We start from the raw sequence: 25,963 nt of genomic DNA, 5'->3' as shown, positions 1-25,963 counted from the left end.
ATGGCCGGCCATACATTTTCCCTGTTGTCTTACATGGCACTGCTTTCAATGACTATGCAACAAAATATCGCTAATAATTAGATCTTTGTTATAGGAAAGAGAATGGCATGAAGTGGGGACCTCATCTATGACATTCACATACCCTAATAGGAGCCCAAGCCTTTTGTTTCCCAGATAAGGGCCAGTTTGTGAGCCCCTACAGTGCATCCAATTGACTGAGAGGGCAATACCATTATAGAATTTTTACAGCATTAGAAAAACATGACTTCTTTCTTCATTGGTTCATTGGTTGCATGGCTAAGGGGTCATCCATTAAGACTTATCCCTAGCCACAGGGTAGTGTAAAATCACAAGGGTTCAACCACTAGGACAGCCTGTGATCTTAAAGGAGTACTGCAGTCTTAGACACGTATTCCCTATCTGCAGGATAGAGGATAGGTGTCTGATCGCTGGGGGCCCGACCACTGGGACCCCAACAATCTCCTGTACGTGGACCCAGCACTGCTGTGGCTCTATGTGGCTAATGCATGTGTCGTCAACATCACTGAGGTCGACAACACGCCCCATCCATACAGCTCTATGGGTGAGGAGAGGATGCACGAACACTGCAGCTCCCCCTCTCCCATGGAGATACATAGAGGGAGTGTGTCGGGGGATAAGTGTCTAGGGCTGCAGATCTCCTTTAAGAACAGGGCTCCTAAAATTCCAGTTTTCCAATTCTACTGCCAATTCATTCATTGCCTATGGGATTGTCAAAAATAGTTGAGTGCAGCAGTCACTTTCCACTTTATTTTGTCAAATAGTGCATCATTCTTGTCCATGCCTAACTTAACTGCCATACAAGATACAGCCCATGAACATAAATATTGTTTCTGGGAAAAAGGAAAAAACTGACTGTTAAAGAACATGGCATCACTACTGACATGCCAGCTTTAGAAAAACGTAATTACCCAGATATCTGCATTATGCAGGCACTCTGTTTTTCGTCTTTAAAATGTGTGAATACATTGACAACTAGTTATGACTTACAAAGGCTCCCACAAAGGCTGGTAACTTTTTATTTATTGGACAAGTTTTATTACTTGATTGATATACAGATCAGTACATCAGTTGAGGAGAGGCCGGGAGGTGAGGTCACCTGAGCAACTCTGAACCACCTCCTTGACACTTGGCTAAATGGATTAAGTACATGTTTCATTGCCAAGCAAAGATAAACAGAGACCGGCAACTCACCAAGTTCACGTCGTTCAACTTCTTTATTGCATGTAATACTCACATAAAATCGTAGGGAGGGGACATACACAGGGGGGATACCACAGGCAACAAGCTCCGTTTCGTACTGATCAGTGCTTCCTCCGGCCATTAAGTACATGATAACATAAAGATGCAAAAGATTTTTCAACAACACGTGCCACAGTTATATATCTACTTCATGGTTAAAGGGGTACTCCGGTGAAAACCTTTTTTCTTTTAAATCAACTGGTTGCAGAAAGTTAAACATATTTGTAAATTACTTCTATTAAAAAATCTTAATCCTTCCAGTACTTATTAGCTGCTGAATGCTACAGAGGAATTTCCTTTCTTTTTGGAACACTGATGACATCACAAACACAGTGCTCTCTGCTGACATCTCTGTCCATTTTAGCAACCATACATAGCAGATGTATGCTAAGGGCAGCATGGTGGCTCAGTGGTTAGCACTGCTGCCTTGCAGCGCTGGGGACTTGGGTTCAAATCCCACTAAGGACAACAATAAATAAAGTGTTATTATTATAATAACGTCAGCAGAGAGAACTGTGCTCATGATGTCATCAGAGAGCATTCCAAAAAGAAAAGAATTTCCTCTGTAGTATTCAGCAGCTAATAAGTACAGGAAAGATTAAGATTTTTTAATAGAAGTAATTTACAAATGTGTTTAACTTTCTGCCACCAGTTGATTTAAAAGAAAAAAAAGGTTTTCACCGGAGTACCCCTTTAAGGCCCTTTTCCACAGCCTGCTTATCGGGCAAAAAAACATTCCCAGGAATGCTCATTCCCGATAATCTACGCGTGTAAATAGGTAAATAGGATAGCGATCAGCTGTTTTACAGCAAAGGGCCACTATGCGTTACATTTATTTTCCAAGTTTTGCTGCTTTTGTTTTTTCAGGAATAAAACTGTAAATAATCATTAGAATTTGTCCTTCACTTATGTTGTTCAGATTCATTTGGTGTACTACAATTAAATGATTACAAAAAAAAAATATTTGAACAGAATGTGAAAATAAAAAAAATAAACCACTGCCTGCTTAGTGAATCTTGATACCACAATTTCTGTAGATTATTTTTTGTGAGCAAAACATGAATCATTCTCTGTTACGTGCGTGGATATGCTCTCAATTGATATGACAGTCCTTTTCTCCGGAAAGCTCTTCTGAGGGAACGCAGGTCGAATGTGTCAGATGGATTTGCAAGTTTAAAGGTAAATTTCTGAAGAAGAGCAGTGAGGAAAAGAAAGATTTCCATACGAGCTAGTCCTTCTCCAGGGCAGATCCTTTTTCCTGTAAAAATGTAACAATTTTCTTGACAAAGAAGTGTGCTCTTACAGCCCCAAATGCTCTTACAGCCCCAAATGCTATCCAGCAGCCACAAAACATCCATGACAGCCACTATGCCACAATGCTCACAATGTCAGTGAAAAATTCTCCCAAATGCCACCATGTCAGCCTAATGCCAACAATAGCATTTCAAATGCCCACCACAAAGCATTTAAATGCTCCTTATTCCAGTCACAATGTTCCAGTGACTGCCACAACCCTCCTATGAAGGCTACTACAGTGATTCCACAACTTACAATGACCTCAAAATGCAATGAATTTAACTTACGATGGCCTGTCATTATGGACCATGGTCAAATGAATTCAACTTCAGCTTTTGATGCCTTCAGGCAATGGTGATGTCAGCCATCTCTGCCAGGACTTTGGCACTGCCCAGTGTCCGGTGGCTGTAATTATCAAGTTTGGAGCACAGGTAGCAGAATAGTAAGAATGTCTATTGTACATACAAGTTGTATTCCTACAGCAGTACAGGTCATTGTCCCCAGATGTCTGTAGGATGTCTGACTCCCCTTCCCATTTATATGTTATGCTGAGCAGAATTAAACAGTACCCCTCACCAAATAAAACTTTTAATATAGTGTTCCTTGTGTAATTCGCAGACACTTTCCCTTTCACTTGCTTTTAAAATTATCAACATAAATATGTTTCAAATGTAATAGAAATTCTGTTCTAATAGAAATTCTGTTCTATTAAAATGTAATAGAAATTCTGTTCTATTAGTATTCTATTCCCTGCCACAATGAATACAATGAGTTTGGTCTCCTCCCGGCCTGACAGGAGTCCGAACTCAGCAAGTGTTTCTCTGCAAGGAGCTTGATTGACAGCTGAGCCTCATTAAAAGCTGCACAGAGCTTCACTGAAAGCTGCACAGAGCTTCACTGAAAGCTGCACAGAGCCTCACTGAAAGCTGCACAGAGCCTCACTGAAAGCTGCACAGAGCCTCACTGAAAGCTGCACAGAGCCTCACTGAAATCTGCACCCTCACTGAAATCTACATAGAGCCTCACTTAAAGCTGCAAAGATCCTCACTGAAATTGGCACCCTCACTGAAAGCTGCAAAGATCCTCACTGAAATTGGCACCCTCACTGAAAGCTGCAAAGAGCCTCACTGAAAACCGCACAGAGCCTCACTGGCGGCAGTGTCTCTGGCTTCTCTAGGAGTATGGTTAAAAAAAAAAAAAAAAAAAAAAAAATTGTTTTGGTTTGGAGTTTGTGCTACTGATAGATTGTATTGCAGCTGATAAGCTCTATCATATTTTTCATACCACTACCCTATTCTGTTATATTACAATGGAGACATGCACCCGGAGTATTCATACTGCACGTACACCCGTGTTACGCGCATAGCATTTACGCTGCTTGTACAGTCATTACATTTAGACTGCTTCTATGCTCATAACAATCATACTATGGTCATAGGGTTTATACTGCATTCATGCTCATAGCATTTATGCTGTACGTACTGTCATAACATGCATACTGCTCGCATGCTCTTAGCATCTACACTGAACACTGCACATATGTTTTTAGAGTTTATTATGTACATGCTCATAGCATTTATGTTGCACCCCCACTCATAGCATTTACTCTGCATGCATGCTTTTGTTTTATTGCATTTATGCGCAAAGCTTATACCGCACGTACACCCATAGCAATAACACAGCACACACGCTCATGGCATTTATACGGCGCGCACACTCATAGCTTTTTCTGTATGAACGCTCACAGTATTTTTACTACATGCACGCTCATAGCATTTATACTGCACACACGCTCATAGCATTTATTTTGCACGCACGTGCATAGCATTGATACTGCACGCGTGCTCATAGTAGGTATACTGCACACAAGCTCATAACATTATACTGCACACACGCTCATAGCATTGATACTGCATGCACAATCATAGCATTTTTCTGTACGCATACTCACAACATTGTTACTACATGCACACTCATAGCATTTATACTGCACGCACACGCATAGCATTTATTCTGAACACTCATAGTAGATATACTGCACGCATACTCATAGCGTTGATATGGCACGCACGCTCATTGCATTATACTGCAATAGCATGCCCAGACAGCTGAAGGCTGCGCGGTGATGCTGGGAGTTGTAGTGCAGTGAAGGCAACACAACTCCCAGCATGCCAAGACAGCTGAAGGCTGCCCGGACATGCTGGGAGTTGTAGTGTAGGGAAGGGCCCACAACTCCCAGTATGCCCAGACAGCGGAAGGCTGCGCGGTGATGCTGGGAGTTGTAGTGCAGTGAAAGGACCACAACTCCCAGCATGCCTAGACAGCTGAAGGCTGCCCAGGCATGCTGGGAGTTGTAGTTCTACACAGGTATAAAGTAGTGTTAGCGCGATTTAAGCGTAGTTAGCGTAGCGTAGTATTAGCTCAATTTTAGCGTAGCTTTAGTTTAGTGTTAGCGCAGTTTAAAATTTTTAGCGTACATTTAGCGTAGTGTAGTGTTAGTGCACTTTTAGTGTAATGTAGTGTTAGCGTAATTTTAGTGTATTTAGCGTAGTGTACTGTTAGCGTAGTTTTAGTGTAGCTTAGTGTTAGCGCAGTTTTAGCGTATTTAGTGTAGTGTAGTGTCAGCGCAGTTTTAGTGTATTTAGCGTACCTTAGTTTTAGCGCAGTTTTAGCGTATTTAGCGTACCTTAGTTTTAGCGCAGTTTTAGCATATTTAGCGTACCTTAGTTTTACCGCAGTTTTAGTGTATTTAGCGTAGTGTAGTGTTAGCGCAGTTTTTGTGTATTTAGCGTAGTGTAGTGTTAGCACAGTTTTTGCGTATTTAGCGTAGCTTAGTTTAAGCGCAGTTTTAGTGTATTTAGCATAGTGTAGTGTTAGCGCAGTTTTAGCGTAGCTTAGTGTTAGCGCAGTTTTAGTCTATTTAGCGTAGCTTAGTTTTAGCAGAGTTTAGTGTATTTAGTGTAGTGTTAGCGCAGTTTTAATGTATTTAGTGTAGTGTAGCGTTAGCACAGTTTTGGCGTATTTAGCGTAGCGTATTGTTAGCGTAGTCTTAGAGTAGTGAGCGCAGCGTAATCTTAGAGTAGTTAGCGTAGTGTTAGTCCAGTTCTAGCATAGTTGGCGTAGTTGTACACGGGTGTAGTGTAGCTAACTTAGTTTTACAGGCAGATAAAGCGTAGTTTAGATAGTTTAGCGTGGGGTGTAGCTTAGCTTAGTAATAAAGTAAAGTGGCTACAACTCCCAGCATGCCCAGACAGCCAAAGGCCGTCCGGGCAGGATGGAAGTTGTAGTTTTGCAAAAGTAGCAGAGGCAGTTGCGCTCTGCTACGTTAATGCAGTATACAGCCATCTGTATAGATGGCTGTATACGGCGATCACAAGGCCACTTACCCACCTCCGTTCCTGCTCCGTCACTGGACCTGTAGCAACACAGGAAGATGACGGAGCTGGAACGGGGGTGGTAAGTTAGGCTCTCCAGGTACTAATCCATTTTTTTTGTGTTTTTCTTCTCATTTCAGATACGTGAATGCGGAGGACTACATCGGAATCGGTGGACTACAACGCTGACCTGCATTTTTTCTTTTCTTTTAATAAAATGGTTAACGAGGGCTGTGGGGGAGTGTTTTTCCTAATAAAAATGTTTTAACTTGTGTGTGCCTTTTTTTAATTACCTTACAGGCTTAGTAGTGGAAGCCGTCTTGTAGAGGGAGTCCATTACTAAGTCGGGGCTTAGCATTAGCCCCAAAAACAGCTAGCGCTAACCCCCAATTATTACTCCGGTACCCACCGCCACAGGGGTACCGGGAAGAGCCGATACCAACAGGCCCAGAGCGCCAAATATGGCGCTCTTGGGCCTAGGCGGTAACAGGCTGGCGTTATTTAGGCTGGGGAGGGCCAGTAACGATGGTCCTCGCCCACCCTGGTAACGTCAGGCTCTTGCTGTTTGGTTGGTATTTGCCTGAAAATGAAAAGACGGGGACCCCCCCCTTTTTTTTTTTAAACGTGTGTGGTTCCCCGTCTTTTCATTTTCAGCCAAATACCAACCAAACAGCAACAGCCTGACGTTACCAGGGTGGGCGAGGACCATCGTTACTGGCCCTCCCCAGACTAAATAACGCCAGTAAAACTACGCTAAAGTTGAGCTAACACTACGCTACGCTAACTACGCTTAAATCGCGCTAACACTACTTTATACCTGTGTAAAACTACAACTCCCAGCATGCCTGGGCAGCCTTTAGCTGTCTAGGCATGCTGGGAGTTGTGGTCCTTTCACTGCACTAAAACTCCCAGCATCACCGCGCAGCCTTCAGCTGTCTGGGCATGCTGGGAGTTGTGGGCCCTTCCCTGCACTACAACTCCCAGCATGCCCGGGCAGCCTTCAGCTGTCTGGGCATGCTGGGAGTTGTGGGCCCTTCACTGCACTACAACTCCCAGAATGCTCAGGCACCCTTCAGCTGTCTGGGCATGCTGGGAGTTGTGGTGCCTTCACTGCACTACAACTTCCAGCATCATCGTGCAGCCTTCAGCTGTCTGGGCATGCTGGGAGTTGTGGTGCCTTCACTGCACTTCAACTCCCAGCATGCTCGGGCAGTCTTCAGCTGTCTGGGCATGCTGGGAGTTGTGGTCCCATCAACTAAACTACAACTCCCAGCATGACCAGGCAGCCTTTAGCTGTCTGGGCATGCTGGGAGTTGTGGGCCCTTCCCTGCACTACAAGTCACAGCATGCCCGGGCATGCTGGGAGTTGTAGTCTCTTTCAAACTAATCCTAAACTACGCTACACTAAAAGTAAATCTATGCTACCTACCTAGGCATGCGCAGTACTCGCTGCGCCCGAAGCCCTTTAAATCTGTTTCCCGTTCCCTGAGCTAACAGGGAGCGGGGAACAGCGCCGGCGGGGTGGATGGCTCGTGCAGGCGGGAACACATAACACTGCTAGCAGGCACAGGGGTCCCGTTAGCAGTGAACATTGCGCAGGTGGGGACACATAACACTGCTAGCGGGCACAGGGGTCCCTTTAGCAGTGAACATTGCTCAGGCGGGGACACATTACACTGCTAGTGGGCACAGGGGTCCCATTAGCAGTGAACATTGCTCTCGCAGGCGGGGACACATAACACTGCTAGCGGGCACAGGGGTCCCGTTAGCAGTGAACATTGTGCAGGCGGGGACACATAACACTGCTAAGGTAACCTGAGGGCTTACCTCTATCATTCTCAGCGCAGGAGCCAGCATTGAAGGAAAGCGTGGCAGGACTTGGGAGAGGATTGCTTGCATGGGTGTCTTTAGAAGCCAATCATCCAGGTGAGGAACTATGTTCAGATCTTGAAGCCTCAGGGCCACTTCAACTGAAACCATCACCTTGGTAAAAGTGTGTGGGGCCAGAAAAATTACAAATGTTGGGTCAAGGATATTGACCACAGATTGGATTGTTTCCATAAGGAAATGCTTTCTTCTTATGAATTGATTGAGAAATGTCAAAGTGATAATCATCCTCCAACCCCCAGAACTTTTGGATACCAGGAAGACTGGAGAATAAATCCCTGTTCCATGCCCCAAAAAAGGACTTCCATGGATTTTCTCCTGCTCTGGACAGTTCCTGAAATGGAGGTGTCAGCAGAGAGCACCGTGGTCGTGGCAGAAAAGAAATAATTTCCTCTGTAGTATACAGCCGCTAATAAGTACTGGAAGGATTAAGGATTATTTTTTAATAGAAGTAATTTACAAATCTAGAAAGAAAAAACTATGTGGATGTGTGCAGCTCACAACTATTACGCACCGAGGTCAAACAGGGCAAGCAACTATACCTTAATTGCTAAAAAAGGGAAACCAGAAAAATGCAGTGTAGCCCGGACCTTCTAGGTGAGTATAAAATGGATATACGAGGATCGTGCTTCAATAATAATTATCATTTATTTATAAAAATAAGATTTCATCACTTCTCACAGGGCCCTTGTGAGAAGAACATACATAATAAAAGGCAACCTAACAATGTATTAGGCAATAGTATTAAAATTCTACACTTGGCATAGAGTAATAGAATAAAATAGCAGGGTAAGATCTGTACCATACAAATATATTAGAAAGTTGCTCTTCTAGATGTTTAGGGTAAATATGTCCCTTTTTTGGATACAGTAGCAAACAGTCTGTATTGATAGCAATTGTTACCGGTCTGTAGATTGTAGCTCAGGCGGTGAATATTGCTCCCGCAATAGCTGAGTGTCCGTAGTGTATACAGTCCACTGTGTGGTGCCTCCAATTATGAGCCTGGTCCAGTAGGGTCTGAGCGTGGTGGCAGTCGCTGTCGGATAAGGCGCTGGCAGGCGCCGAAGATCGTGATGGTGTCCGGGGACTGCTGGCGCTGGCGTGCGCTAGAGTTGATATTCCTCACCGCTTCATTGGTTGGAAAACAGGACCATATACTGGAAGGCTGGAAGTTCACCTCGTGGTGCCGGCGTCTGACGTCAGAGCCGGGATGGTTACAGCAGGATAGTTGCACCGGGATGATTGCGCCGGGATGGATCTGAACTGCTGGACCGGGTGGATAGCAAAGCGAGAGCGCAAATGATGGTACAGTTCATAGAGTGTAACTGAGTTACACTCTATGAACTGTACCATCATTTGCGCTCTCGCTTTGCTATCCACCCGGTCCAGCAGTTCAGATCCATCCCGGCGCAATCATCCCGGTGCAACTATCCTGCTGAACCATCCCGGCTCTGACGTCAGACGCCGGCACCACGAGGTGAACTTCCAGCCTTCCAGTATATGGTCCTGTTTTCCAACCAATGAAGCGGTGAGGAATATCAACTCTAGCGCACGCCAGCGCCAGCAGTCCCCGGACACCATCATGATCTTCGGCGCCTGCCAGCGCCTTATCCGACAGCGACTGCCACCACGCTCAGACCCTACTGGACCAGGCTCATAATTGGAGGCACCACACAGTGGACTGTATACACTACGGACACTCAGCTATTGCGGGAGCAATATTCACCGCCTGAGCTACAATCTACAGACCGGTAACAATTGCTATCAATACAGACTGTTTGCTACTGTATCCAAAAAAGGGACATATTTACCCTAAACATCTAGAAGAGCAACTTTCTAATATATTTGTATGGTACAGATCTTACCCTGCTATTTTATTCTATTACTCTATGCCAAGTGTAGAATTTTAATACTATTGCCTAATACATTGTTAGGTTGCCTTTTATTATGTATGTTCTTCTCACAAGGGCCCTGTGAGAAGTGATGAAATCTTATTTTTATAAATAAATGATAATTATTATTGAAGCACGATCCTCGTATATCCATTTTATACTCACCTAGAAGGTCCGGGCTACACTGCATTTTTCTAATTTACAAATCTGTTTAACTTTCTGGTACCAGTTGATTTAAAAAAAAAAAAAAGTTTACCACCGGAGTACCCCTTTAACCCCTTAAGGACCATAGGCGTATGGGTACGCCCTTGCTCCTTGGTACTTAAGGAGCCAAGGCGTACCTGTACAACCCTGGGATTTCTGGTCCCTGCCGCGCACCGGGCGGGGACCGGACCGGGATGCCTGCCGAAATCGTTCAGCAGGCATCCCGCGCAATTGACCCCCCCATGTCAAATCAGACCAGCGATCTGTGGCGATTTCGGGTAATATGGGTCCCCGGTGACCCGGAAAAAAAGGTGGATTGGGGCTGTCGAAGACACCCACGATCCCCCTGAAGGGATCGGTGTGAGGTGGCAGGGGTGCCACCCCTCCTATCCCTGCTATTGGTCAGTCAGAAGCGACCGACCAATAGCAGATCGGGGGCAGGGGGTTAAAGTTCGGTTCTGCCCACCCACAGTAGTCCGGGCAGAACGGGGGAACTGTCTTGTGACCGGCGGTCACTTACCAGCGGCGATCGGCGGCGGCGGGCGGCAATGACAGACTACGGAAGCAGACTGGTGCAGACTACGGAAGCCAGTGAGTTGTTGCCGAGCAACATCTGAAGGGCTACAGTTTGGAGACAGTGGTCTCTAAACTGTAGCCCTCCAGACCAGGCCTGGATCATCATTGGTGCTCATGGAGTGCCTGCTCCGGGCCCTGTGCCCGCAGGGGGCCCCCGTCACATTTGGGAAATCCCTGTGTCCTGAAAAATCTTTTCAGGACACAAGGATGTCCCTGTTACCTCTCTGTGGCCCCGTGTTAACTTTAAAAATGCAGGGGCCGCCGGGAGGTAGCGCACGCAGGGACGTCACTGACCTCCCGTGCGTGTGCCCATAGAGAAGAGCAGAGCGGAGCAGTGAGGAGGACGCGTGCATGGTAAGTTGAATGTCATCTTCAGTGCCCCGACCACCGCTCCTCCGATCCTGGGACCTACTGCTTTGGCTCATTGGCCATAGCAGTAGATCGGGACCCCGGACTGGAGGAGTGGTGGTCGGAACACTGAAGTGGAGCAGTGCACATACATACACTACACAGACATACAGCCTCCAGGCTGAAGGCTGTATGTCTGTGGGGGAACTATACTGCACCTAATGTGGGGGAACTATACTGCAACTAATGTGGGGGAACTGTACTGCCAACCTAATGTGGGGGAACTGTACAGCCAACCTAATGTGGGGGAACTGTACTGCCAACCTAATGTGGGGGATCTGTACTGCCAACCTAATGTGGGGGGAACTGTACTGCCAACCTAATGTGGGGGGAACTGTACTGCCAACCTAATGTGGGGGGAACTGTACTGCCAACCTAATGTGGGGGGAACTGTGCTGCCAACCTAATGTGGGGGGAACTGTGCTGTCAACCTAATGTGGGGGGAACTGTACTGCCAATCTAATGTGGGGGGGGGGGGGAACTGTGCTGCCAACCTAATGTGGGAGGAACTGTACTGCCAACCTAATGTGGGGGGAACTGTACAGCCAACCTAATGTGGGGGGAACTGTGCTGCCAACCTAATGTGGGGGGAACTGTACTGCCAACCTAATGTGGGGGGAACTGAACTGCCAACCTAATGTGGGGGGGGGGGGGGGGGACTGCACTGCCAACCTAATGTAGGGGGAACTATACAGCACCTAATGTGGGGAACTACAACCTAATGTGGGGGAACTGGGGGTGGGGTTGGTGAAGAAAAGTGTAGTGGAGAAGGACATGGGGGGCTGAAGTGAGGTTGTCTGGGGGGTGGGGTGGGGGGTGAGGTAAGGTAAGTGTGAGTTTGGTAAAGGGGGCAGAGAAGTTTTAAGGGGACTGGGAGGGGGGGTAGGGGGTGCAGAAAAGTGGAATAGTGGAGAAGGACCAGGAGTGTTGAAGGGGGGGGGGGGGGGGCTTAAGGACCAGGAGAGGACTAAAGCTAAGTTTCCAGAGAAGGCAAAAGCACAAGAAAAAAAATGCCCGAAAATTACCATAACGCAGGAAAAAGTAGTAGCAGTTTTTCTGTGTTTTTGCAGGTAAAAGAAGGGGGAAACCTAGCCTTAGAGGTCTCTGGGAGCAGGAGTTTGGAGGAGGACTTAGGGGTCTGGGGGGGGGGGGGCAGAGGGGTCTGGGGGAATTAGGGCTCGTCCACACTACAAACTTCCGCCAGCAGAATTTTGCTTGTTTTCAATGGGATGCTGCTGCTATGTGCACACTATGGAAGACACAGTGTGTGGTAGTATTATTTTTAGAGGGCACCGATGGTCACAGAACGCCGGGAGGACGCTGGCGCTGGCAGGCGCTGGAGATGGTAAGTCCTCACCGTTGACTGGATGGAGACGGGGACCGTGCGCTGGATACGAGGAGCTCACCTCGTGTGACGTCAGCTACTGCCAGAGCCGGGTTCGTTGCACCAGAACTATTTTGCAATGTTTGGACCGGACAAATACCGGACTGGATGCCCTGATGGTTTTAGCAGTTCATAAGAGGTAAACCAGCCGTGGTTGATAGGCACAATTCATAAATACATTGCATATATGCCAGTGGTCATGCACAAAAGACTAGACGCGTTTCAGGGTTATTTAATGTAACCCTTTCCTCAGTAGTCATGACTACTGAGGAAAGGGTTACATTAAATAACCCTGAAACGCGTCTAGTCTTTTGTGCATGACCACTGGCATATATGCAATTTATTTATGAATTGTGCCTATCAACCACGGCTGGTTTACCTCTTATGAACTGCTAAAACCATCAGGGCATCCAGTCCGGTATTTGTCCGGTATTTGTACCTCCAGCTATTGCATAACTACATCTCCCAGCATGCTCTTCGATCAGTACATGCTGGGAGTTGTAGTTTTGCAACAGCTGGAGACACACTGGTTGGAAAATACTGATTTAGGTAACAGAACCTAACTGCAGGTTTTCCAACCAGTGTGCCTCCAGCTGTTGCAAAAGTCTAACTCCCAGCATGCATGGTCTGTCAGTGCATGCTGGGAGTTGTAGTTGTTTTGCAACAGCTGGAGGTTTGCCCCCCCATGTGAATGTACGGACAGGCAGGCGGGTTTACAGTGGGTTTCCTGCTTCAGGTTTGGGCTGCAGCAAATTTTCTGCCACAGCGCAAACTCCTAGCGGGAAACTCACAGTAAACCTCCGCCAGTGCGAATGTACCCTAAAAACACTACACTACACCACACTTACACAAAATAAAGGGTAAAACACTACATATACACTCCCTTACACTGTCCCCCCCCCCCCCCAATAAAAATGAAAAACATACCGTACGGCAGTGTTTCCAAAACGGAGCCTCCAGCTGTTGCAAAACAACAACAACTCCCAGCATTTCCGGACAGCCACTGACTGTCTAGGCATGCTGGAAGTTTAGCAACAGCTGGAGGCACCCTGTTTGGGAATCACTGGCGTAGAATACCCCTATGTTCACCACTATGCAATCCCTAATTTAGGCCTCAAATGCGCATGGCGCTCTCTCACTTGGAGATGAATTCTGAGAGAGCAATAGCCAAGGCTGAAGAGGTGATGTGTCCTCTTCTAAGCACACAATTCACACATCTATCCACTGGACCTTGCAGACTAGACTCATCATCTGCAGGAAGCACAATGTGTGGTGTCCCAGCGCCAATAGCTGTCCAGTGGCTTTGGACTGTCTCGGGCAGCTTGGTAGTGTACTGAGTTGGGTCCACCAAAGGACTTACTGTAAAATTAAATATGATTACATTCTATTGCAAAGTAATATATTTTTCTAATCATTTATATTCTTGTTATATGTATATATGTTTTATTATGTTACTGTATCTTTAAATGAGAGCAGTGAACTCCATGTGACCCTGCCTGCCAATGGGAACCTCTAAAGTCTCCCCTGTATAATGTAGTGGGGGGAGGAGTGAGCTACAGGTGTGTTATGCCATGTGCTCTGAGGAGAGGCCTAGATCAAATCTGATCTCTCAACTGGTCATCCTGCAAGGATTACTCGCTCGGTGGAAGTTCATTCCACTGCGGAGAAGGCTTCAGTACCTTGACAGGAACCTAGCTACCAGGATTCATTCTTCCATCTCACAAGTCAGTATTCATTAATCTGTTTGGTGAAGTATCACAAGTCCCAGCAAGGCAACAGGGCTCCCAAGGGGTTACGCTGTATTCTCTCACCTAAAGCCAGCTGTATGTGTATTACCATCTGCATCCAGCTCAGTAAAGACAGTTATCCGTAACCTGACGTCGGTGTGTTCATTTACTCCCCGTTTCTGGCCCAGGAGAAGCTGTCTCCAACCTCAAACCATGTATAGGATAACGGTGCCCTGGAGTCACGAAGAGATCAGGTATTTACACTAACACCACCCCTTGGCACCTCAAATTTATAATTTATATAAAGCCCTATCGACCTTTGGCACTGAACTCCAGGAATTAAGATTTCGGAAACATGGACCAAAACTTTTTGGTTAACACTGGCTCCTTCTAGGGTTTCTTCCACTCTCCATAACAGAGAGTAGGGCTTGGAAGGCTCCCCTGTGTCAACATCATGGTCCCTCGACTGGATGGACTTCAAGAGCTTATAAGTTTTCTCCAGAGGAAAAAATAACAATTCTGCAAGATTCAGGGGACTTGCAAAGTCCCTGTTACAATGGGCACAATGGCACCAAACACAGGATAAACATTGCCTGTAAATGACCCCAAATTAATGATAAAAATATAGACCGAGAAGAAGAGGGAACAAAATCCCACTCCTCTGGAAGAATAATCGGTTATGGAGCAAGGCTGCAAAACACTGCTGGAAACCAGAGATGAAACCGGAAGTAATGCAAACAGCGTAACTTCTGGAAAAATGGCAGTACTACACCGCAAAAACCATAGCCAGAAGAGGAGAAAGTAGCTCTCCCTATGTCCTGGTTCCAGGTAGCTGGGGCAGAAAACAAACAGAGAGAGAGATCACCACCAGTCTTAGGGTGCCTTCACATCACGATTTTGCCATATTATTTTCAATCAGTTTTTTTTAGGAAAACGTATGCTTCAAAACAGTATGCAAACTCATTAACACTTTCTTGCAATAAAGTTCAGATTGTTTTATTGAAATTCAAAGGATAGTAGGTGTGGTTTTCATGTGCAAGAATAAATCATATCCATAACCGTATGTCACTATCCTGTTTTTCAGTGACTTCAATGTAAAAAAAAAAAAAAGGTAAATACAGTTTCTAAACAGGACACAAAACCGTAGTAGACTGCAGTTTTGTGTACGGTAAACAAAAACACACAAAACCATACACGACCATATACGTATACAACCGGATGCTTCTTGTTGCATACATTTTTGTATGGGATGTCTATGTATACGGTTTTCTATACGGTTTTCCTAGAAAAAAATGTATAGCAAAATCGTGATGTTAATGCACCCTTTCGGATCGGTGGGGACATAAAAACAAAAAAAAAAACAGTTGACAGGGAGTAATCTCTCACTTTATAGGAGGTTTATGGAGCTAACTACTGCTTTCCTTACATGTTGGTGGGTAATTCTGAAAAACATTTTCACCAGTCCTATCAGTTTGCGTGGGGTAGAATAACACCATCTGTGCTGCTGGTAGGCTGTAAGGTAAACTATGTTTTACTGTAAAGCATAGCAGCACTTCATTGTGATTTCTCTAATATAAAAGGTGCATTGTGACTGGATAGGGGGCATTTTATGGCATTGTGGAGGACAAAGTCATGAGCCAGCCATTTTAAAGTACAAAATCCAACATACCTGCTGAAAATGGCATCCAAGCATCCTGTATACAGAACAATCCATTCTGGTCCAAGAAGTTTTCTGGATCAAAATCATAAGGAGTCTTCCAGCAGTCTGGATCTGCTAACACTGAGCCAATAAGAGGAAATATAGTGGTTCCCTGTTAAAACAATATCAAAATGTTACCTTCCATATCCTTGTCAGGTAAGGGGTCATGGTTACTGTTCCTAAACTTAAAGGGGTACTTCGGTGAAAAACTATTTATTTATTTTTTTGGGTGCCAGAAAGTTAAACAGATTTGTAAATTACTAATTATCAGCTGCTGTATGCTCCACAGGAAGTTCTTTTTTTTAATTTTATTTTCTGTCTGACCACAGTGCTCTCTGCTGATACCTCTGTCCATGTCAGGAACTGTCCAGAGCAGGAGCAAATCCCCATAGCAAACCTCTCCTGCTCTGGACAGTTCCTTACATTGACATGCTAACATGAAAAATTGTGCAAAACGCATCGTGGAAGGCCTATCACCCAGAAGGCAAACTTCCGGGCATAATGGGCAACAGATGCCTAGAACCCTAGAAACTAGATTTGTAACCTTACAGGTAGCCGCGACATGGCTAGTGGCCTTGCACTTCATGATATTCAATTACACTAACAACCTGTTAGTTTAATAAATGTTGCTGAGAAGCCTAGGATCACTGTGCATGTTGTAGATGTGTGACCCTGTCTGCGTTTTTCTATATTTCAATTCACACAAGATTTTTAACCTTTTCCAAAAGGCAGCCACCACTGGACATTGCCACCAGACATGTCCCATAGAATCAACGACTTGACATCACATAAAGCATAGAGGCGAGATAGAGGGGTAGATAGAATGAAGCTGAAAAGGAACATAATATGTCCTATGTGGGACCTTGAGGGCCGTCTCCGCCAGGAAGACCTGCCAACTGCCCTTTGCCACCTGTTGACAGCATAACAGCCATTTTGGCAGAGATAGAGTAAAACCCAATTCAGCTTGCCATTGGGTCATAAAAGGAAGTTTACCCTCTGAGCTGGGGCGGTTAAGTGTAAAATACACCAGGGACAGAGAACCAGGGAAAAAGGGGGTATATAAGGCCAGCGCTTTAAATAAGAAGGTGGTGATAGAGGTGGAAGGCTTAGCCAAAGAATGCAAAAAGGAAAAGGCCTGGGAGACTCGAAGAGTCTTTGCAGGGTCAGGAGGGTGGGGGCTGTGGAGCCAGTGTGGGCATTGCAGAGTAAAAGTTGAGCGACTCTAGCTGCCTGATAGTATTTCACTAAATTGGGAACTGACAAGCCATCCAAGGACTTGTGATCATTGTCCAGAGGATCCGGGGTCTACAATCGTGCCAGAATAAAAAAAGATATCGGACTAAAGAGAGCGAAGATCCTGGAGATTTAATGGTATGAAATGGATAAAGAAGGTGGGGCGGAATTACCATTTTGACCGAGTGATTACGACTAAGTCACGAAATATGGAAAAAATCCCATCTCGTCATAAACTCTCAAATTTCTTTATCAAGTGGATATGTCCAGATTAGGAATGAAAGAGGAAGAAAGGTCAAACTTAAGTGAGAGGAGAGGAGTCAGTGGAGGGGTATGACAGTAAAGAACATCCGATTTGGACCTATTCACTTTCAGCCTCCGTGCTGAAGTGAACCAGTCCAAAAGTGCAAACAAATTGGGAAGAGAAATCAGAGGGGAGGTACAGGTATGCAGCAAGCCATCAGCAAAGAGATTAGTTTTATAGGAGTATGGGGCTATCTGAACTCCCTTACTGTTAGGGTGATCCCTAATGAGTGTCGCCAGGGGCTCCATAACCAGAGCGAATAAAGCAGGAGACAAGGGGCACCCCTGGTGAGTTCCTCTCTCAAAATGGATAGGTTTCGTCTCCAGGGAAGAAAGCTTAAGGAAAGCCTTAGAGAAGGAAGAGAGAGAGAGAGTAAGGAATTCAAAAACGGACTGGTGAACCCCATATGGTGAAGTACACCGAATAGAAACAGATATGACACCAAATCAAAAGCTTTTTCAATATCTAGCCCCAGATAAGTAAGGAGAGTAGAGGAGACATAATTTTTTTTTATTAAGAGCCGAGACATGTGCTCTCTATCACCCAAGTGCAAGAAAAATGTGCACGATGATGTGGTCCATCACAAGCCCTTCTCCGAAAGGTGAGAGGCCCCCCAACAAACCTACCCTTTCCTTCCGGGCCAGAAGGCACCTGCAAGGGTCCAGGTTCGATTTTCATTTTCGCCGAAGCTACTAAGGGACCGCAAGGGCTCCTGACATCAACATAGGCTTTAATCAAGATGTCAGCCAAGGAGCCATATACTGATGGCTTCTCTGCTGAAGCCGAGATGCCCAGAGTTGCAGGGAGGTGAGGAACCAGACAGCCAGACCATCCTATTGAACATGGACACAACAAACGTGGCACAGGGATAAAAGGGGACATACAAATAAAAAATGAATGATGCAGTGAGTTACTGCCTGGTTATCTGGCTGATCCTGATCCTAGCCAGAAGGCTGAGATGCCAAGGGTGAGTGCCAAGGTGAAGAGTGATGGTGTAGTGCTTTAACTCAGTGGGGACATCAGCCAAATGGACAATGTTAAACACCTTCCTGATGTTATCGGGGGCTTGTGTTCCTTGGATAAAACTCACCTGGTCATTGAGAATCAAGCTAGGGAGAAGGAAGTTCATACACTGAGCAGGTATGGAGGTAAAGAGTTTACCATCAAGATTGAAGAGAGAGAGAGAGGTGGATAATTAGAAGGTAGAAGAGGACCTTCTTTAGGTTAACGGATGACTGCTAAAGATGCTTGAACAAAGTCAGAAGACATGGGAGTAACGCTGCTGGATGTGGATCCTCTAACCTGTGTGGCAGATGACACGGGCCGTATTGGGGAGCGGAGTCTAAGGGGCCGCTGTTCTTCGCCAGTGGCCGCCGCAAGGCAGGATGGGCTTGCTGCGGTAGGCGACACACAGGTCACTACCCCAGATATGACTCGACCACACAGGTAACTGGGCAAGACGTGGTACAGAAGGATGAGAAAGAGGCGTAGTCGGACTTAGCAGAAGGTCAAGGCAGGTGGCAAGGGTGCATAGTCAAATAACGTTGTGGAAGGGTCAAAATACACGGGCAAGGCAAACAGACAATTGGGAACTCTTAATCTCAGGCTAAGGGACTGACAATCCGGCAGGGAAGTGTGGAAGGTCGAGGAATTTATAACTGAGCCACAGGTGTTTACTTAATTATTGGGCGTACTGGCCCTTTAAATCTCCGAGCTCCAGTGCGTGCTTGGCCTTGGGGACGGGAACACGTGTGCCAGAGCAGCGAGGCAGAGGATGGGGTGAGTGACAGGCTGGGATTCGCATGCGGGTGTTTCTCCTTATACGAATCCCAGCCCCGCCAGCAGCAGGAGACAGGGCCATAGCGGGGGCAAGTGAGAATTGGGGAGGTAAGCACTCGTGGTCAGAGCAATGGACAGGAGCGCTCACCGTCACAGCCAGAGACAAGTTTATTACAGAAAGAGGTGGTATGAGGGGGAAGAATAGTAGAATTTTTTTTGTAGTACAGTGCGGAGAGTCCATCAGGCCCCAGCGCCTTACTTAGTTTTATGGTAGCGGGGTGTGATGAAAGCAGATGTTGTTACCCCAAGGACAGATGACATTAACCCCTTGTATTCATGACGCCAGGGTGTGGTTTAGCCTAAAACCACCCGAAGGTATACCGCTGCATCCTGGGCTAGGCACGGGGGCAATAAAGACTCCGACGCCAAGTTACGGACAATGGTAGCTTTACTGAGGATAGACAGTTGGTAAAGTCTTTAGCTTTCTTGAATTGATTGTGGCTGCAGGACTTGACTTTGAGGCCTCCAACGCTCTGGACACACACACACTAAGCATGACTGTACTGCACCTCAGCAAAGACTTGTAAGGAAAGAGAGAGAGAGCTAACTCCACCCAGGGCTTATATGGGGGAGACTAGCAGGGAGCTCATAGGTCACTCTTAAAGATACAACACATTTTATAACACAATACACTGCAGAACATATATACAGGGGGGAAACAGGTGCAAGGGGCCCTGGGGACACTGAAGGAGGCTGCCTGACAGGGTAACATGTCCCATACTGGGCCACCACAGTTTCATAGCCAAGATAAGAGCTACCATCTCCTCCAATGTCACTGGAGCATTTAGGAGTCCCTCTGTGACTGTGTTAGAGATGGGAAGTTAACAGAAGATAAGAAGGCATCAACCGCTTCCTTGGTAGGGGAAGCTCATTCCCTATAGAGCAGTGGTTCTCAACCTTTTTGGTGACTGTACCCCAAAGTCTGAAAGTATGTCCGTGGTTACCCCCTCATACGGAACATGCGCAAGGGGTACTAGCGGACAAAAGGCTTGTTCTTACCTTTATACTAACGCATTCCCTCTCCATCTTAATCCCCTTGTGCTATTATCCCCCCTCCATCTTAATCCGCTTGTGCCACTTCCCCCCTTCTCCATTTTACTCCCCTTGTGCCATTATTCTCCCCTCCATCTTAATCCCCTTGTGCCACTATTCCCCCCCTCCATCATAATCCCCTTGTGCTATTATCCCCCCTCCATCTTAATCCCCTTGTGCCACTACCCCCCTCTTAATCCCCCTGTGCTATTATTCCCCCTCCATCTTAATCCCCTTGTGCCATTATTATCCAATATGGCACAAGGGGATTAAGATGGAGGACGATTAATAGCACAAGGGGAATAAAATGGAGGACGATTAATAGCACAAGGGGATAAAGATGGAGGAGGAATAATAGCACAGGGGGATTAAGATGGGGGGGAATAATGGCACAAGGGGATTAAGATGGAGGAGGAATAATAACACAAAGGGATAAAGATGGAGGGGTAATAATAGCACAAGGGGATTAAGATGGAGGAGGAATAATAACACAAGGGGATTAAGATGGAGGGGGATTATCAACCCCCCCTCCATCTTAATCTCTTGTGCCATTATTCCTCCCTCCCTCTGATCCTCTTGCGCTATTTCCCCCCCTCCATCTTAATCCCCTTGCGTCATTCCCCCTTCCTCTGATCCCCTTTTGCCATATCGGATAATAATGGTACAAGGGGATTAATATGGAGGGGGGAAAAAGGGCAAAAGGGGATTAAGATGGAGGGGGAATAATAGCACAAGGGGATAATCAACCCCCCCCCCCTCCATATTAATGCCCTTGTGTCATTATTTCCCCCTCCCTCTGATCCCCTTTTGCCATTTCCCCCCCCTCCAACTTAATCTTGTGCCATTATTATCCGATATGGCAAAAAGGGATCAGACAAAGCGGGAATGGCGCAAGGGGGTATATGAGGGGGGGGGGATGGGGAGTAATAAAGCACAAGGCATTACATTTTAATGCCTTGTGCTTTATTACTTCACATCCCCCCTCCGCCATTATCCCTTTCCCCCTCCATCTTAATGCCTTGTGCTTTATTTCCCCCTCATCCCCCCCTCATCATGAAATGGAGGGGGAGAGGGATAATGGTGGAGGGGGGATGAGGAGTAATAAAGTACAGGGCATTAAGATGGAGGGGGAGAGGGATAATGGCGGAGGGGTGATGAGGTGGGATGAGGAGTGATAAAGCACAAGGCATTAAGATGGACGGGGAGAGGGATAATGACGGAGGGGGGGACGAGGGGGATGGGGAGTTATAAAGCACAAGGCATTACATTTTAATGCATTGTGCTTTATTACTCCCCATCCCCCTCTGCCATTATCCCTCTCCCCCACCATTATCTTTCTCCCCCTCCATCTTATTGCCTTGTGCTCCGTCCAATACACCCCCCCTCCGTTCAATACACCACCCCTCCATCTAATACACCACCCCTCCATCCAATACACCCCCCCTTCGTCCAATACACCCCCCTCCATCCAATACACCCCCCCTCTGTCCAATACATCCCCCCTCCGTCCAATACACCCCCCTCCATCCAACACCCCCCCTCCATCAAATACATTCCCCCTCCATCCAATACACCCCCCCTCCATCCAATACATCCCCCCCCTCTGTCCAATACATCCCCCCTCTGGCCCACACAGTTGTTATTAACTTTTTTTTCTTTTTACCTGGCCTCTGGCGGGACCCTGTTTGCTGCTACTTGATGCAGCGCATCCCGTTCGGCTGGGCCGCACTGACGTGTGACGTCCTCCTGCACTGAGCGGCAACTCCGCGCAACTTCAGGGGAGGTTACCCATCTCCCCGGCAGCTCACCCACAGTAGCTGCGGCCGCAGCTTGGGCCGCGCGACTGTACAGTGAGCTGCCGCAGCTATACGCTGTCAAATACTAGCCAATGCATGGCCGGTATTTGACAGGGCTTTTGCGTACCCCAGCTCAACCCGTGGCGTACCCCTAGGAGTACACATACCACGGGTTGAGAACCCGGGCTATAGAGAGTGAAGTGAAAAGAATCATAAATACGAAAAGGATTGGAAGAAGAAACACCCGGGTTCATTTGAATCCTGTGGACCATGTTAATCCGTTTCCTCTGCCTTAACATAGATGTCAGTAATTTGTCAGGTTTGTTAGCCCACTTATAATAAGTGGCCTGAGTCCACCGCAATAGTAGCTCAGGACTGCATCAAGCTGTAGCATGGTGGCACGAATGGTATGCATCAGGTAAGGGCTGGATCAGTGATATGGGCCGTGACCAACCTGGCAAGTTTATTCTCCAAAAGGGCTTGTGCCTGTGCAAGGCTGTTTAGGGCCAGAGGCAATCTCAATGAATTTTTCTCTAATGACAGCCTTATGGGCCATAGAGACCCAACCAGGGTTAAAGTCCGGTTGGACATCGCTAGAAAAATAAGAAATTGCAGAAGCATTCTCCGCTTTAGTCTGAGGTCTACACAGCAATGACTGATTGAGCCCCCAGGAGTACGGTGCGTGGTCCCACGTATGAAAACAAAAAAACGCCAGCACAACATTGTGGTACGACCATGCACAATGGACATATTGGTGTATTGAAGAGCTGTGATTGTAGATGTGTTAGTGAGGACCCAATTAGTGCGGGTATAGAACTGGTGGGCCGGTGAATAATAGGCATAACCCATCTGTGCCAGATTGTGTTTGCACGAGGTGTCTGCCAGGTCTATTGTTAGGGACCGACTGGGGGACAGGGAGAGTGAGCCTACCCTGCCTACTTGCCCATCCATTGTGAATCGACAACTGTGTGCAGGTCCCTTCCTGAAGTAAAGTGCTGGGGCCTAATAAAAACACACACACTAATAAATAGTCGGTCACCAACCAGAAAACTAACAGGAACATATAACTCTAGAGTATATAAGTTCAGAGGACACAGATCAGAGAGCACCACAGAGGACACCATCAACGGACATGAACAGAGGACACTAAAAATCATTGGTAGAAATGAGCGAACTTTTCAAAAATTCGATTCGGCCAATTTGCCGAATTTTTCAAAAAAATTTGTTTCGATACAAATTTATTTGTGGGGAATCTATATTAAAAACGTCTATTTCTGGACTACAGAAAGCCTCAATAGGGGTGTAGAACACTTTGCTGTGCTCTAACAAGCATATGGAGTGTGCTGGGTTAGTGAAATAATACTGTTATTCAGAATAAAATGCAGATTACCGGCATCGCTTTTAGTATCACTGCCGCAGAGTTGCAAAATGACAGAGCCTGGAGGTGGCATCAGTATGAGGAGACCATATAGTTGCTGAATGACACAGCGTGGAGGTGTTGTCAGCATGAGGAAACCATAAAGTGGCTGAATGACACAGCGTGGAGGTGGCAGAAGCATGTGGATGCCAATATAGTGGCTGTATGACACAGCGTGGAGGTGTTGGCAGCATGAGGAGACCATATAGTGGCTGAATGACACAGCGTGGAGGTGTTGGCAGCATGAGGAGACCATATAGTGGCTGAATGGCACAGTGTGGACATGTTGGCAGCATGAGGAGACCATACAGTGGCTGAATGACACAGTGGGGACGTGTTGGCAGCATGAAGAGACCAAAAAGTGGCTGAATGACACAACGTGGAGGTGTTGGCAGCATGAGGAGACCATATAGTGTCTGAATAGCACAGCCAGGAGTTGGCAGCAGCATGAGTAGACACTAGGCCTTCCCAATCCCTAAGATTACAAGATGAATTCTGAAATTTAAACAGAAGATTTTGGGTAGCTAGTGCTACCATAACAACATTTTTATTTCGAGACCCAGTCCCAGCAGCATCAGTAAACCATATATTGCCTGAATGGCACAGCCTGGAGTTGGCTGAAGCATGAGGAGACCATATAGTGTCTGATTGGCACAGCCTGGAGTTGGCGGCACATGAGGAGACAATGGGGCCTCACAATCTCTAATAATAAAAGATGAAATTTTAAATTTCAATTGAAGATGTATGGCACCTAGTGCTACCATAGACATATATAGGTAATGTCCTAGGCTCAACAGCATCACTAAACCATGTAGTTGCTATATGACACATACAGGAGCAGGCAGCAGCATGAGTACACAAGGGATTCACTACCCCTAACATTAAAAGGTGAATGATGAAATATCTATTGAAGATGCATGTTAGCTAGTGCTACCATCCAAAAATTTAAGGCCCAAGCCCAGCAGCATCAGTAAGCCAAGTAGTTCCTTAAACACACAGTCAGGCATCAGCAGTACACCTGAGGATTTCATAACCCCTTACATTGAAAGATCAATGTTGACATTTCTATTAAGCATGTATTTAGCTCGTGCTAAACATCCAAAAATGTAAGGCCAGAAAGATCAAGCTTGAAATCTCAATTAAGCATTTATGTTAGCTAGCGCTACCAGAACATATTTGGAGTTAATATCCCAGTCCCAGAAGCATCAGAAAACAATATATTGGCTGAATGACACAGCCTGGAGGTGGAGAAAGCATAAGGAGCCCATGTAGTGTCTGAATGGTATAGCCTGAAGGTGGCTGAAGCATGAGGAGACCATTGAAATACAAGAATTTAAAATTTGAAATTGAGGATTTTGAAATGGAACTTTTAACTCCTACGTTTTAGTGGCCCAGGCCCCTGTGTGTGGATACAAAGGGCCTAATCAAACAAGGAGTCCCATGTCACATGTCAGCACAACGACAGAGCCTGGAGGTGGCATCAGTAGAAGGAGACCATGTAGTGTCTGAATGGCAGAGCCTGGAGTTGGCTGAAGCATGAGGAGACCCCAGGGCTTCACAAAAATTGTCAGAATACCACCTGACATTCAAAATAATAAAAGGATAGATACGTTTTCTGAAGAAAAGGATCCTTCGTTAGATGAAAATATGAGTATTGTGTGTTCCAGTAACGTTAGCTCATCGAAGGAACAGGAAAACATGATACAACTTAATTCTGCAACTGAAGAATCACAACAAAGTATAAACGACTTAAAGCCTACTGGAACTGAGGAACTTAAAAATGGTAAATCTACCACCTGGATTGTCAGTCAATTCCAACAGCCAGTGGTCAGTATCCACAGTTCCTTGTTTCTGCTAGTCCTTTGCAATATTCCTTTTATTACTGGTTTGGTATCAACATAGCAATAATGCTGGGAGAGTAACTCAAGAATAGCCACATTTCCCTACAGTTTCCTACAATACACAGTCAATATATGGAGACCATATAGAGGCTGAATGACACAGCCTGGAGGTGGCTGAAGCATGAGGAGACCATATAGTGTCTGAATGGCACAGCCTGGAGTTGGCGGCAGATAAGGAGACAATAGGGCCCCACAATCTCCCAGAATAAAAGATGAATTTTGAAATTTCCATTGAAGATGTATGGTACCTAGTGCTATCATAAACATATATAGGCCCAACAGCATCACTAAACCATGTAGTTGCTGAATGACACAGACAGGAGCAGTCCGCAGCAGGAGTGCACAAGAAGGTTTCATAACCCCTAAGATTGAAAGATCAATGTTGAAATCTTAATTAAGCATGTATGTAAACTAGTGCTAACATCCAAAAATGTAAGGCCCAAGCCCAGCAGCAACACTAAGCCAAGTAGTTCCTGAAACACACAGCCTGGAGCAGGCATCAGCATGAGTTTACAAGACGGCTTCACAACCCATTATGTTAATGTTGAAATCTGTATAGCTAGTGCTAAAATCTAAACATTTTAGGCACAGGCCCAGAAGCATCACTAAACCATATTGTTGCTGAAACACACAGCCTGGATCAGGCAGCAGCAGAAGTGCACAAGAGGGCTTAATAACTACTAACATTAAAAGGTGAATATTGAAATATGTAT

At 46.1% G+C, this 25,963-nt stretch overlaps 1 protein-coding gene across 2 annotated transcripts in view; it reads right to left on the bottom strand.

Annotated features, from left to right (window-relative positions):
- Positions 1-2,054: 2,054 nt before the first annotated feature.
- The window catches only part of LOC130339914 (cytochrome P450 2C20-like), a 125,069-nt gene continuing 101,160 nt past the window's right edge, over positions 2,055-25,963 (bottom strand). For both annotated transcript variants that reach the window (XM_056554099.1, XM_056554100.1), the window contains exons 8-9: positions 15,699-15,840; positions 2,055-2,539 (exon numbers count right to left, since the gene is read on the bottom strand). In XM_056554099.1, the coding sequence (XP_056410074.1) occupies positions 2,355-2,539; positions 15,699-15,840 (327 nt within the window). In that variant the 3' untranslated portion in view covers positions 2,055-2,354. The remainder of the gene's footprint in view (positions 2,540-15,698; positions 15,841-25,963) is intronic.

This window comes from Hyla sarda, unplaced genomic scaffold, assembly GCF_029499605.1.
Source record: "Hyla sarda isolate aHylSar1 unplaced genomic scaffold, aHylSar1.hap1 scaffold_556, whole genome shotgun sequence".
Lineage (NCBI taxonomy): Eukaryota > Metazoa > Chordata > Amphibia > Anura > Hylidae > Hyla > Hyla sarda.
Note: the sequence above shows the minus strand (reverse complement) of the source record. Positions and strands in the feature narration are given on the sequence as shown.